The sequence below is a fragment of the Protopterus annectens genome, chromosome 2.part1, assembly GCF_019279795.1.
Source record: "Protopterus annectens isolate FY-2018-M chromosome 2.part1, PAN1.0, whole genome shotgun sequence".
Classification (NCBI taxonomy): Eukaryota; Metazoa; Chordata; order Ceratodontiformes; family Protopteridae; genus Protopterus; species Protopterus annectens.
Window position 1 is genome coordinate 271,189,989 of NC_056729.1, and position 16,013 is coordinate 271,206,001.

Sequence of the window (16,013 nt, forward strand, 5' to 3'; positions counted from 1 at the left end):
GAGAGTCCATTTGAAGGAGCTCATATAATCTCCTCTGTACCACAGAAACTTAGGAACAATCCCATTTAAATAAGTCCATCATCCTGGCAATGGTAGCCCAAAGGAAATCTCCTCAAAAGGAGACTCAGAACTAGCAGACTCCTTTGCCTCAGAACCATAATTCAAATGAGAAGGAATCTAGGTAGAATACACCAAGGATTCCTCATCAGAATCCTCTTCCTGACAGGAATCCTGATCTCTAGATCTTTTCGGGTGGGGTGGGAATGACTAAGGAGTCGTCGTAACAGAGACTCCCTGAGAAAGCTACAAGGCCATAATAGCATTGAACAAACCTTCTGTAAAATTCTGCCATTCGCCTGGGTCCTTGGGAGCAGAAGAAATGTTTTGTCATTTGCTTCTTTTTTAAAGGGGTGTCCACCTTATGAAATGCAGAAGGCTACAATGCTGGCCTACACTCAATCATAGTTGGGACTTCCTCCATAACCAGTACCTGAGAACCCCCCCCAAGCCCTTTTGTGATAATCAGCCACTGTTCCCTCTGAGCATCTAAAGCAGACGTCTGCAAGGCCTCCAACTATGTGTGAAAAGCCAGAACCATGCTGGCCTCCAAACCAATTAAGGCAGAGGAATCCAGCCCAGAAACCCAACGATCCTCCAGGCTTTCACCAGCCTGAAAAGAGATGTCCATTGGAGGAGGCACAGCAAAACAACCTGACCTGACTTTTTTGGTCTTCTTTGGAGACAACTGACCCTCAAGGCTGGAAAGTACCTTCCATAACATCTTAAAAGTTCTAGATGCTGGTTTTCCAGCTAAATGGCAAGGTATGACAGATGACTACATAAGGTCTTTGGAAAAAAAACCTGAGAAATAGTACAGGATGTAAAGTTGTGACAAGCTCCTAAACAAAACGAGCACTGCTCATGATGGTCTTTATGGGGAATTTTTCTCCCCACACTTGCATTTGACCCTTTCCGGATGACATGAAACCCAAAAACACAAATGCTGAAAGCAAACAGGATAAGTCAAAAAACCCCAATGGGGAACTTACCTGAACAGCTATGTAACAACTTGGGCAATCAGGCAGACGATAAGATAAGAAATAAGGTATGGACTTGGTGGCAAATGTTCGGTGGATGATGCATCCGAATGTCACATTTATGTCATATGCCTTGCGTGGGGAGCATACTTGTCTGTAAGCAACAGATATTTAGAAGAGCTAACCTTTGTCCTCTTAGGGCTTGCAGTCACCACTTCAGAACCTACCACAAGGTTCTTAAAGTGTCTGTGGAATTTAGAATCCTGGCCAACCTCTACACTAGCACCTGAACAGACTCCCACAAACAGTAGGCAAAGGTAATCTCCAAACAACTTGAAGAGCCATTGTTGGTTTTAGAGCAGTTATCAACTGCAGAAACCTGAAAAGCAGTTCTAGACTTGACCAATGAGCCAAGTCCTTCAGCTTGTAAGGAAGTAGAGGGACCTAGAAGCTTATCAGAATCCAAATGGGTGCTACAGGTTCCTGTGCCACCAACTGTTGAAGGGGGGCTGCGAAGGCATCTCACTTTCTTCAGCAATTACAAGCCAAGGAGGACTGGCCAATGGCAAATGAGCATCTTATGAGGACCTATATCTGAAGAGCAATTCCTTTTTCCACCTAGGAAAATCTACATCAGCTAGACTGGCAGACAACATGGTATGGGAATGCCATGATAACTCACTAACATTGTTTAGGTAGAATCTCAGCCCTACACTTGATAGTTCTGCTATTAAGCGAGCACAAAACTAACCAATAGGAACATCGTGTTCTGGCCCCAAATAAGTCAAACAAAAGGAATGAAAGCCTTGGTGTGGTATCTGTTTGCCACAGCGGAAACAAGTATCAACTTTCTCTGACATTAGTCAAAGTGCACATGAAGTTCCCCAATTGGGTGCTAAGCTTTAGGCATTTTATTTCTCTGGTGTGGACCGATCGACGCACTGACTAGGACTCTGCTTCGGGCTCCAAAGGCAAGAACCAACTAAGATCATGGAGCAGGCAAACTCCCTTTATACCCAAACAAAGTGACACCAGGTAGGGATATTACTTCTTGGTGACCGCTGCCACCACCATAGCATCAACTGGCATGCCTTTAGACAGAAAAGTCTTGTCCTCTGGTGTGGTCATGAATTTGTTAAGCCTTCTTGGAATGGGCTCCATGGTCTCCGGCGCACTCCACACCTTTCAAATCACTACAGACAAAAGTGGGTCGAAAGGCAGAGACACCCAGGAAGTGGAAGGTCGGGAACCAAATGTGTCCAGGTACACAAACTCGTCCTCAAAAGGGGCAAGGGACTTCCAGTCCCCTCTGCCTACGGATCTATAGGATGTCTGAGAATGAGACATCTTCAGAGGGGGACCATGGGGACCATTCAGAGTCATCCACATCAGTGTTAGAAGTGATCGACTCAGGGAAGTCCATATGCTTCCTCTTAACATTTTTTTCTTCCTGGGACCCTCCTTTCAGGCATGCTCAGGAGAGGTCTCAGAAGAAGAGGGGTCACCATGTGGGGTGTCCTGGGGCATCAGTTCCCAACACTTGGGATAGAGAGGAGGATCCGAGGCAGACACCGGTATCGATGGGGACGGAGCCAATGGAGCAGAGGATGTGGCTGTCTCGGTGGACAACACACTCCATCACCTCGAAGGTGCTGCGGTCCAGAACAGAGGGAGGCTTCGGCTCCGAGGGGCCTGGAGACCTCCTCCGCACCAGAGACAGAGTGAGGTCGGACAAGGGTCTGATACCACCACCCCCTCGGAGCAGATGAGAGAGTCTCGCCACCCAGACCCCTCAACAGAGCTGACTACCGAGGAGGTCGGAGCAGATGTCGGAACAGACAAGGCAAGGGTTGTCGGAAAAGATTCCACCACTACTACTTCCACGCACTCCGGCTCCGAACTGAATGCAGTCGGAGGAAGAATAGAGATAGGGACTGGTTCAGACAATGGCGCCACTTCCTTCTGGGCTGGGCCAGACAACAATTGAGCAAATACCTGTGTCTTCAGCAGCCTCTTCATCACTCTTTCCACATCACCATCCGATAAACTCCTGGATGATCGAGAAGAGTGGGCCGAGGACTAGTGACTACCTGCAACTGACTGCAAAAGTGGAGACTGAGGCACAGATCTCACTGGGTCCAAAGAAGATCATCTCGATCTCTTTTGAGTCTGGGACGGCTCCGAAGCCACAGATGGATCCGCCGGAGAAAAGGACTCTTTGGATCCAACAATCCGCTCCGAAGGATCAAAAGATTTTGACTGTCAACACCGAGGGTGGAGCCGACGAAGATGCCAGTTTGTCATCGGATTTTTTTGAAGGCTGAGTATCCAGTGCTATTTCAACATGAGGTTTTAATAACCCTCTCAAAATAAGTTTGTTGCGCCTCTACTGCAAAACCCATGCACTAAAGGTATGGCAAACAGAGCACGGGTCCTGCAGGTGAACCGCACCTGAACAATAAACAACCAGTGTGCCTGTCCGTAAGGGACACTGTTTGGCAACAAGAGTCACATTTCTTGAATATTAACTGCTTAGGAGCTTCTTTAGACATTATAAACACAAAAGGACTAACAGAAAAGTTTTTTTTTTTTTTTTTTTTTTTTTAAAGAAAGAAAGAAAGGAGGGAAAGAAGAGGAGGGGGTAGCCTCTAAGTTAAACAGCTACTGCTCCTAAAGGGAGAAGGCCTCTGACTAAAACAGCTTCTCCCTAGGTAGGAAAGAGGAATAAAGGGACAAGACAACAACCTTCATGAAAAAAAACAGGCCACCGACAACACACAGGTAAAGGCCTGACAGAAAACAACGGCCTAACAGCAGGAAAAACAACAGTAACGAGGATAGGGCTGATAAAGAAGAGGAAACTCTAAGGAAATTTAACCTAAAACAATAACAATTTGACAGATAAAATTCATTACTTACCCTGAGCCAGCAGAAGACGATCTCGATGCTGCAAGCGGCAAATCTGGGTGGTTATTCCCAAGCATGCTGGGATAAGGGGTTAGCCTCGAGCCACTAAGGACTCTTCAAGCTTTAGAAGTGGCAGAGTCAGAGCCGAGACCGGCTCCGAACCCAACCAGAAAGAAGTAAGGCGAGATGGAAGACATAACATCTAAGATTATGGTGCAGGCCAACTCCCTTTATACCCAAATACAGTGACACCAGATAGGGTCCCTGCTGACTTTTGGAGGGGAAAATATTATCTGGTAGTCAGTTTGGTCAAGGGCTTCCATGGCAGGAAATTCTATAAGCCAGGAGTGCAACAGTGAAACACGAACATTGGCTTGGCAACCAGTGGGGGAGACAGACATTCAAAGATGGCGTTCAGAATTTCTTCACCTCCAGTCTGAAGTGTGTGCTCCCGTACATCACCTTTATGCCCTATGCAATGAGTATAGGTGTGATGTACGGTACCTCTAAATACTAAAGGCTCTAGTACGTGTTAAGCTATCCTTAGCAGTAGATCCCTTACATAAGGAATAGTGCAAGAGCGGTATGGAAGGACATCTGCTGTTATATTTGATACAGATTTTGATTTTCTAGTAACTGGGATTTTTGGCAGCCAACAGCATTAAAATTAGTACTAACTTACAATGTCTAACCAATTCACAAAATAAACAAATGTAAAATAAAAAAAATAAATAAAAATAAAAATTTGGATCATGAATTACAGCTCAAAGGAATCATTTCTTTAGTTAGTACCATTTCTTAGCCCAAACTTCCTGTCACAGTACCCTACAAGGAATTTTTAAAAAATACCAACTCAACACATTCCCCAAATACATTTCATAAGTGTCAGTGGCACAACATTCTGTACACACTCCCCTGGTGCTGGAAGGCCAGAAGGTTGTGGGTTCTATTCCCACCCCAGGTGATAGGATTGTTGACACTGTAGTGCAGCACCAGGGGAATGCCGCATTATGAGCATGCCACCCCTCAGAGGAGATGCCAAATGAATGCTCCATCCTCCGGAGTTGGGGGCAGCCCAGGTGTTCACAAATGATCTCACAGCATCCATCAGAAAGAACAGGGGAAGTTCCAATGTACTGGGCAAGTCTCCATCAGCAGAACAATTATCACCTCGGGGACTTTACGAAAAGGGGCAACTAGCCTAGTTGGACCAACCCAGTCAAATACATCACATGATACCTCTCTACCAAAACTTATAGATCTAACAAGTGTCAGAGATTTAGCAGGCTGAATCATGCATATGCCAGCCTGCTTCCTCTTCTGGGGATCCTCATCCAGGACCCTTGGCAGGCCTGACCAAGAAGAACCTCACACAGAATATGATATCGTCAATAGCATGCCTAAACTATTCCTTGAATGAGAAGCGCCTGAGACAGTCAGCTATCCTAGCCACATGCAGTCAAAACTGCAGTACTCCAAATGACAGGTGACTAAAAAAAATGCATTAAGTCCAACTTCAGACAGGTCAAAAGGTTTTAAGTCCCAGGACAATGAGATGGAGAAATTTAGTTTATTGATGAAAGAAGATTCACTGTGGAAAAGGGCAGCATGGATTCCTATCAGGTGTCAAGGCGCATTTCTCACATGTCTGAGACCAGGAAATCCAGGTCTTGACTGAAAAATAAAATTAATGTGTTTCTAAAAGAAAAAGAAAAATGCTGAAATGTACTGTTACACTATCAGTATTTCTGCAAGACAATTTTGCACCACTGATATCAGTGTTGCCCAAACCCCACTATTTACTAACACTGTCTGTAGTACTTCAGAGTATGGGAAGTACTGCAACCACTGAAATTAACATGCATTCTCCACACACTGACACTTGTAGTTCCACTATTCTGAGAATTGTAATTGCACTTCTCAAAATATGAACAGCCATCTCCTAGGTGCTGTAGTCATGGAATCTGTGCGAGATCAGAAAGATTCCATAAGAGTCAGAAGTGAGTCACTTAAAAAGGTTTGCATTCCTCTATACAAAAAGTCAAGAGAGGACAGCCACCATTTTGGTACTAAAGCAGCTGCATCTAGCTGTTTCTAAGCTTCCAATAAAGCACTGTTATGCAAAAGAACCATGAGTGGAATAGATGAAAATGACATACTCACCATAGTGATACATCTATACAGTCCTTGCTGCATAAACTTCAATATTTACAACTTGGTACTGCAGACAGTCTGCTCAGCACAGCAACATTTCTCAAGCTAAAACTGCTACCTTTGCGCATAACATACCACAATCCGCTCTTCTCTAGAAGGGAAGTGCATTCAACACCACAGTGGAACGGAAAACCAAAAGCATAAACACAAACGTTCCCCAAAATAACTTCCTATAGACCTCATTTACCCAAATCTGTGAAAGGAGGGTGGGAATGCTGAAGTGGATGGACTAAAGACTATAAAAACGGACTATGGTATGTATACAATGCTGTATTTGACGCAGTCTCATCCCATATTTTTTTTTTCAAAGAGCCCCAAACTAGTGTCCTTAGATATCACAAAAGGTTCTTTAATACTACAGCCCAGTAAGAGGACGTAGACCCTGATATCATATCCAGCTTGCAGTGTCTTGCAAAAGTATAAAGAAAACCTCATGTTGCAACTGCATATATACTGTCCAAGAAGGCATTCCTAGAAAATGCTTGACAAGTAGCCAACACTGTAGAAGAAAATGTTGCAGTCACCATTGCCAAACTCTTACTTTTAATAAACAAAACTGTGCAATCTGAAAACTACTTACACAGGGCAACTCAGACAATTTTAAACAATTTTTATATGCTGAGTTTCGAAACATCTGCAAGCTCAGCAGTGCCATTATCTTTAGAATAAAGCTACATGTGAACAGATATCCTGGACCATCTGCCCTTGACATTGTACTCACAACTCTAAGGCTTTAGCGTCAATACTGACTTTCACTATTGGAAATGGCACATGGAGGGGGCCTGCCAAGAAAAAACTTGGGAGTTTGTCATCACCAGTGCGTGACCCTCACAAGCTCTGGAAATTCTTACTTGAAAAGTGAGGCCTGTTATACTGAAATCACAGAGACATCGGGGTACACTGCAACAACCATATATAGTATCGGACAACAGCAATAAAAAGAATTGGTGGCAACCACAAGTCCTAATGTTTTTAGAGACACTGAATCTGAATGATGAATCTGGGAGATTGTCTGCTACAGAGGAGGAATGCATCTTGTGGGAAGGCTGGCCTTTCAATACCGTGCACTGTGCAAAGCCATTACACAAGGAGGACATGTGAAGGTTGCATCAGGTACTTGGCAGTATTCACTATTATGTCCAAGGACTGCAGCAACTGCAATAAAGATTGCTATGCTGAAACTAGATCCTCTGTGATCAGGGCAGATGAGAATCAGTCACAGAGAGGGGAACGCTTTGACACCCCACAGCCTCTGATTCACTGCCTCCACTGGAATACTACTTTGTCATCGATCCTTCAACCTCAAAAATCGTTGAAGTTCTATGCTGCTTATACACAATGCAGGATCAGGGCAATACGTCACGTTACGAGTCAAAATGCAGCAGTGGAAGAAAATACCTGGTAAGTACAGGAGTCAAACATGCATTCCTAGTCTACCATGTGAAAACGATGTTGTGTCCTGGCCAGAAGTAGGCATATTTCTATGTGTTAAAGGGGAGTAGTTTTCAGAAATCAAGCCAGAGAAATCAGTGAAGGAAATCAAAACTCACTACAATGGCCCTTCAAGGTGAGATCAGTATGACAAACTTCCCTCACAGCATTAAGGACATCAGAGTATTCAATAAACTCAATGTGTTTTGATAAATGAGAAGAGATTAGAGGGTAATAGTGACCTGGAATCCTAATTAGACAGGAAAAGCCTATGTATAAAGCCACAAAACCAGAAAAGTATGATACTGTCACAGAAAAAAAAACAGATTTATCAAATATAAAGAACTTCCAAGTACTCAGTTGAAAAGAACAAGTAATACGAAAGTACAATACAGCTTCAAAAGAAACATCACATGTAAAAGAAAGCTGCAGACAAGGGTGACAAATCAAAACATTATACCAGCATGTCTTTCTCCTGGATCTGCTTCTCTCTTTTGTCCTCCTCACTTCTTAGGCTTTCAAGTGCTTCCTGGAGTTCCCCTCTTTCTTTTGTCAGAGCTGCACTGTCTCCTTCTAGCCGTTGGTATTTCTGGCTTATCTCTACCTTTTCCAAATTAGCCTCCTCAAATCTGCTCAAAGCAATACTTAAATCTTCCTTTAGTTTGTCCACTTCATTCACCAAATTTAAGTTGGTCTCATAAAGCTGGGACTCTTTGCACAGAAGAAGGTCATATGCCACACATTTCTGCTCCATTCTTTCACTTAGCTCTGCAAACTGAAAATATTTAAAATCAGCAACAATAAACTATTTTCCACAAAGCACAGGATGAAGAATCAACAACAGAAATCCTGATTACTCACTTCCCCCCTCTATTATGCACCATTAGTTTCACAGATGCATTCCAGTCTTCAAATCACACTTTAAGCTCAACTTAATAAATTAGCATTACAGGTATGAGACTGCTTAGTACACAGAGTTTCTCATGTGCCCCCAAATGCATAAATTCCAGCTCAGGTCACATGCTTTACAGGAAAGGGGAGAAACCAGATGATGATAAAACATCAATATAATAATTTTACTGTGCTGTGCATTGTGGTTTTCTTTAAATCACACTATCCATCATTAATTACACTCAATAAAAAACACTGACATTTCCAAGCCGTCCTGCACTTTTCTATTACCAGTCAGGATACACATTTGCTGGAGCACTTCAGTTTCAGTCTACCACCAGTGTTGGAGATTGCCAACTCCTCTTAAGTGATCCTGGTACTAAGTGAGACCCATAATTAATCCAGGTATACAGTAACGCAGCAGAGTTTCTTTGGAGAAAAAATCTTCCCCAGCTCTTTTGACTTGGAGAAATAAAACCCTATGACCCAAATGATCCAAGTTTGATTAGTGTCTTGGATGCCTGCTGGTGCTGGCAAAACAAAGGAGTGATAAGGCATCGCTTGTTCATCTCTCTTTAGAGTGACATAGTGAGGTGTGCACCTGGAGCACTATCTTCAATTGCACAGTTCCTGGTGAAGACCAGAGACCAAATGGCAATGCTAGCTCCAAAGGGGACAGGGCATCCTTGAGACGTTGCATCACTTGCAGAACTGATGACATGCCCTTGTTGATAGTTACTGCATTTTGAAAACTATAGTGTGTTAGTAGGCATGCACAAAGAGGTAATGGATAAAAATCAAACCCTTGCACAAGGGTAGGACATGAGTCACTGGTAATTACAGACCCATAAGCTTGATCAGCCTCATCTATAACACTATGGAAAGGATCATTATGGAATTAATAAACAAGGACATAGGTAACCTACAAATCTCTGCGCCTTTGAAAAGGTTAATGAAGTAATGGATTAGGGCAAATTTGGACATGCCACATTCCTAGACTTCGCAAAGGCATTCAACATAATCACACACTAAAGTATCATAGACCGTCTCCCCAGCAAAATTTAAACACTTGCTTAATTTACTTAATATCAAATCAGTTCACAAATACAACCCAAGAAATTAGGTTGGGCTGTTTTACCACCTGTGAAAGGAGCACCACTAATGTGTACCCCAGTGTTCAGTCCTTAGACCACTATTTGGCATTTACTTCTCTGAGGACAAAATAAATGTTAAGGGTTTATGGCCAGCCAAGGCTGCAGATGACAGTAAACTCCGTGTCATCACAAAGCTCCATGAAACACTAAAATCCTCCAAAGAGGGTCTTCCATACACAAATACCTGGCACAACAAAAAACAAACACACACACACACACACACACACACACACACACACACACACACGGTCTAAAACTAAATGCCAACAAATGTATAAACGTATCCTTCAGCAAGCATGACTACCCTTGCAGCTATCCCATTGACAACACATCCCTGAAAGTTGATCCTGTAGTCCAAGATCTGGGAAACTATGCTGATGACAACATGCAACTGTTCTTTGATTACCGCATACCCATTACTGGAAGGAATCAGTTTTTCATTGTAAACCTTAATGGTATGGCAGAAGTCCAGGGATGTAATCATTCCACTGTACTCTGCTCTCATCAGGCAAGTCATTGACAATGCCCCATTTGTTATGTACCTACCCAAACTGGAGCAACAATACTTTTCTACTAAAAATCACAAAACTATACAGACAGTCTCAAAGCCTTCTCTCTGATATCATACAGGATGCTAAGAGGCACCCCTAGCCTTGGGAATAGAGCTTCAACTGATCCCATCATTTCAGACCTTGAATGCATTCACAAGTCAAATGGCAGAGTGAATGCCTACTCAAGGTATCTCAATCTCTTTTGCAACATAAATAGAACATGTGGAAGGATAGGTATGCATCACAGAGAACACTACTTCTATGAAACAGTCACCTACTTCTCATGAAGCAAAGTACTTCTCGCACTCTAATCAAATGGAATTTGGCAGAATGGACTAGAATATCCTTCATGGAGATGGGCAACAAAGTTAATGTTCCACATTTCTTTTTCTGCCCACCTCTATGCAAGTACAGGCTTAAGATCCTCACAGATCAATAGTCTAATAAATACCTATGATCCTATAAGAAACTCCCTGATGGGTGCCAATATGGCAGTACCTCTGAAGTCAGCTCCCCCCCAGGGAAAGCAGAGTACAAGTTCGGGCTGATGGTTAGCAGACAGTGGGAACAAGTGGCAAAACTAATCTCGGTTTCCACACACATGTACTACATCAGTAGCACTGTTCAACAGTGTAGTAAGTGTGGAGTGCTACAACTTAACTGCACAGTAATCCTTTCAAAAACTTAGTTATACTTCAAACAAAAATGGGCTTAATTTCATTTAGCAGTATAAAATCAATACAAACTGAAAACTCATATTTGTTAGGTATCAGCCTAAACATTTTTAAGTTATTCAGATTAAATATCAATCATTTCTTGAGCTCTTACATTTCTGCTGAAATTCACTTCATTTTTGAGAAGGGAAGGAATTCTTCCATTTCTTGATGATTCTGACCCATCTTGCACCCAAACAAGCTAGCACCATCTATTCAGAGATGTCTTCAGACTCTCCCTAAACTTCTTTCACAATATATACTGCAACTTCTGTGAAGTGATCTAAAATGACACCAACACTCACCATAATTTTCCCAACCTTCAACTTTTCACCAATAATTTTCATATTTTTACCCATATTGTTTCAGTATATCATTTTCCAACTATAACAAAACGTCTTGCAGCTAACCAGTGACTGAAACATCTTCATCTACAACTAGCCTGAATATTCACATACCACCTCAGAAGCCACCTTTGTCTGAATTCCCTGCTGCTTAAAATCTTCAAAAATTCTGAGACTACACCTAGCACACATTGTCTGATTATCAAAAATTATAAGCAACATTAAATACTGAAAATAAATGAAGGTTATGCACTTAATATAATGATAGATGCATACAACTAGGTCCATTTTTCTCTACTCTCAGGACCTGAGGCCATTAAGGCTCTTGTCAGATTATCTAAAAAACTTTCCCAGGTTGCTAAACTCAAACTTTTTTACTCATAATCCCATGTGCAGAAGAACCCTCTCCATTTTGTAAACCCATGCTAAGGCACAATAAGCAATAAGAATACCCATCAAGGAAAGAAGACACCACTGAAGTTCTTCCCAAACAAAGGAGACCAGGAGGAGGAGGATGGGTCATAAAGGAAGATGGATCTGGTCCTACACATATATGATTATGAAAAGAACATAACATCCAATTTATAGAAAAAGTACAGTTGTGTACACTTGCCATAAATGTAGATGTTAGTGTATTCGCTGTTGCCGTCATCACACATGGGTTTATCCTGCCAGGGGTAGCCCCCAGTTGGCCAGAATACCAGAGGCTTAGTATTTCTGCGTCGTTTCCTGTTGCTTCAGGACTGACGTCAGGTCATCGGGGGTATAAAAGCAGGCAGCCGACACCATTACATAAGTTTTTCTTGCACCAAATGTCAGGAGCCCCCAAACAGGGAGCTAAGTTATAGTGGAAAAACACCACCAGTAAATAGTAAATACAAGTAGCCCTGTAAGGGGTGAGAAAGAGAGATAGAGATAAGGAGGCTGGAAGGTGGGAAACCAGGACTGCAACACTGAATACACACTAACATCTACATTTATGGTAAGTGTACACAACTGTACTATGTTCTTCGTGTTACATTGTTGCAGTCATCACACTTGGGTTAATTCCCAAAGCTGAAGAATGGGTGGAGGCAGTCAAAAAGAGTTTGGGCTGGCTAGTATGCCCTGCAGGACTGCTGTTGCAAAGCTCACCCTGGATTTGGAAAAGATAGGCAGGTGGTAATGCTTGGGGAAGGTATGAACAGAACTCCAAGTAGCAGCTTCCAGAATCTCCCCTTTAGGGACTCCTCTGAAAAAGGCTGTAGAGTTTGAAGTTGCCCTAGTGGAATGCTATCTGACCCCGAAGGGGTGGTTTCCCCATGGTGTTTGTAACAGAAATGGATACAGTGTGCTATCCATTTGGAGATGGTTTGTTTTGATACGGCCTTGCCCTCTGCCCCTGGTGCAAAGCTGACTAGCAATTGGTCAGATTTCCTGAATGGCTTAGTCCTATACAGGTAAGAATATGAGCTGTCTGTGCAAATCTAAGGAGTGAAGAATCCTTTCCCCCCTTGTTTTGAGGAATAGGGAAAAAGGTGGGCAAATGGATAGATTGATTGAGAGCCACAATGAACACCACTTTACGCATAAAAGTAGGGTTAGTCCTGAGGGAGACCATGTCAGCATGAAAAATAATGAAGGGTTCCACAGCCATAAGTGCTGGTGGCTCAGACACTCTTCTAGCTGAAGTGATGGCCAGATGCAAGGCTCTTTTCCAAGAGAGGAATTTAACTCTGCTGACGTTGCAGGCTCAAAGGGGGGTAAGTGTGAGCTTTTCCAACACAAAATTAAAGGTCCCAATCAGGGGTGGGGGCTCTTCTTGGAGGCCTTAAGTTGTCAGCCCCTCTCAGGAACTGTTTGAAGAGAGGGTGAGAGAAAAGAGGAGGCTCAGTGCTGTAATGAGCAGAGATAGCAGAGACATGGATCTTAATGGAAGAGAAGGACAGGCCTCTGTGGAGTAGGTCTGCTAGGTAATCCAGGATGAGTGGTAATGAGGGTTGTGCTGTATCTGCTCCTTTAAAGTGAATCCAGGAACAATACCTTTTCAACTTAGCAGCATAGGATTTCCTTGTACTGGGTTGTCTGGCTTCATGTATGACATCCAGTACCTGCTTGCTTAGGCTGGCCACTGGAGGAGAATTCAAGGAATAAGCCAGACTGCAAGGTTCAGGGTCTGCAATTGCAGATGCAAGATCTGTCCCCTCCTGCAAACTCAGGAGGGTTGGGATCTGTGGTAGGTGCCATGGTGGCACCAGTGGCAGACTGTGCAGTAGTGGGTACCAGTGTTGGCATGGCCAGTCTTTCCTGCCTTATCTTGAGTAGTACTCTTGTAAGAAGTGGCAGAGGGGGAAATCCATAGATTGAGAGGTTTACCCATTGGAAGGATAGGGCATCCACTTTCCAGGCCTTGCTGTGAGGTATCCTGGTGCAGAATTTGCTCAGCTGGTGGTTGTAGGGGGAGGCAAATAGGTCCACCTTCGGGGTACCCCATTTCTGGGTCAAAAGGCTGAAGGTGTTGTGGTCTAAATGCCACTCATGTGGGTCTAGGAGATTTCTGCTTAAGTTGCCCGCCAGAGAGTTTTGTTTGCCTGGCAGGAATGGAGCTTGCAGATGAATATGCATGGCTGAGGCAGTGTTGCACAGGGTCATGGCTAGCCTCAAGAGTGGATTCCCACCTGCTTGTTGATGTACCACATCACTGTGGTGTTGTCGTTTTTTATTAGAAGGGGCCCCAGTGAGAGTAGGGATCTGGAAGCTGTCAGAGCGTGCTGAACAGCTAGCATCTCTTTTTGGTTGATGTGCAAATGAATTTGGTTTGGGCTCCAATGGCCCTGAATGCACTTGCCTTCAAGATGTGCACCCCAGGCATAGTCTGATACATCTGTGGTTAGGGTCTGGGTGGCGTGGAATTGTGTAAAGGTAAGACCCTTGTTGTGGTTGCATGCTGCTGCCCACCAAAGAAACTCTTTCCTGAGACGAGGTATTATAGGGTATGATAGTTTCCAGGTCCTGAGAATGTTGGCACCAAAGACTTTTTAAGTACCATTGAAGTTTCCTCATATGCAGTCTGGCATATGGAATTAGAAGAATGCAGGAGGCCATGAACCCTAGAGCCTGCAGGATTTTCCTTGCGGATAGCTGGGTTCTGGTGGCAATTTGAGCAAAGTAGCCTGTCAGATAGGCAGATTTTTCTGGAGTAAGGAATGCCATCTGGGATGCTGTGTCCAGGTTTGCTCCGAGGAATATAAATTTTTTTACCGGGGCCTAGTTTGGATTTCTTTTTGTTGATAGTGTACCCCAGAGAGGTTAGAAAGTCCTTTACAAATGTCAGGTGCTGCAAAAATTTTTCCTGACTGTCTGCCTGAATCAAGCAATCGGCCAAGTAAGGGTAAATTTGAATCTTTCTCTGTCTGCAATAGGCAATGGCTGGAGCCAGGCATTTTGTGAAAACTGTGGGAGCAGTGTATAAGCCAAAGGGAAGTGGAGAGAACTGATAATGCATAGATCCTGCCCTGAAACTTAGATATTTCCTGCAGGAGCCCCTGATTGGGATGTGCAGGGAGGCCTTCTTTAGGGCTAGGGTGGCTAACCAGGCATCTTTGGACAGCATAGGGAAAAGCTGTTGTAGTATGAGCATTTTGAATTTTGGTACCACCAAGAAGGTGTATAGATTGGATAGATCTAAGATTGTGCACCAGGTGCCCTCTTTTCTGGGTACCAGGAAAAGTCTGGAATAAAAACCTTGGCTTATCTGTTCTGCAGGAACAGGCTGAATTGCCCTTAATGGAGAGCAGGGACTGGACTTGGTTCTGTGCCTCTGCAAATGGTTTGGAGGAAGGTCTGGGAACCCTTTTGGGGTTGGCAGCATGTGGAAATAAAATTTGTACCCCTGGGATACTATGTTGAGGACCCATCGGTCGTTAGTGATGGAGGTCCAATATTTTGTATGGTGGGCAAGTTTTCCTCCTAGGGGCACGAACAATTGGGCAGAGGTGAGGAGGGGAATTGAGAAGTCATTGTGAATTCCTTACGTAAGGGGGTGGCTTAGCACTCCCTGTTTTAGAAGTGGAGGTACTCCATTGCTTATATCTCTCTGTATACCCTGAGACTAATATGGGGGGGGGTCTGTTTCACCTGGGTCTAGTTTGAGATGGCCTTGCGGGGGGCTGGAAAGGACCAATGTTTCGAGGGGCAATGCCTACTAAATCTTGTAGGCTGCACTTGCAAAAAATCTTTGACTGTCTGCAGATACCAAGCCTTTTCTTCCAGCTGTTTTAAAACCTCTTCTGCTTTGGTGTCAGACATTGTCCTTGTTCAGAGGAGCATCCAATAATTTTGATTTGACATGGCCTGGCAAGGTCTGCTCCTTAAGCCAGACATGTCTTCTAAGTACAGAACCTGTGACTGCTGCCCTGCAAGATGCTTCTAGGTCATCAAACCCACATTACAGGGTATGCTTGCTGACTTGGCTTGCAGAATGCATAAGCTCTTATTTATTTTCTGCACAGTCAGGAAAGGTAGATAATTTTTGCTTAAGTTCTATATTATGTTGCTGGCATTTCAGCATGTGGAACTGACAATTCAATGCTCTAATGTCAAGAGTTGCAGAAGTGTATACTTTTTCACCCCATCTGTCTAAAGCTCAGGAATCCCTGTCCGAAGGGGTGGGATTCTTAGTTGTAGTAGCTTTTATTCCTTTAGGTCCTTGGGAGATGACCTCTAGGTCAGCAGTAGGTTTTTTTGAAGAAAAATTTGTGAGAGTCAGGAACTCTATAGTACCAGTTAGGTT

At 43.5% G+C, this 16,013-nt stretch overlaps 1 protein-coding gene across 1 annotated transcript in view; it reads right to left on the reverse strand.

The window, feature by feature from the left end:
- The window catches only part of CENPE (centromere protein E), a 3,008,010-nt gene that overhangs the window by 1,559,426 nt on the left and 1,432,571 nt on the right, over window positions 1–16,013 (reverse strand). The window contains exon 26 of the mRNA XM_044063442.1: window positions 8,050–8,364. Coding sequence (XP_043919377.1) covers window positions 8,050–8,364 — 315 coding nt within the window. The remainder of the gene's footprint in view (window positions 1–8,049; window positions 8,365–16,013) is intronic.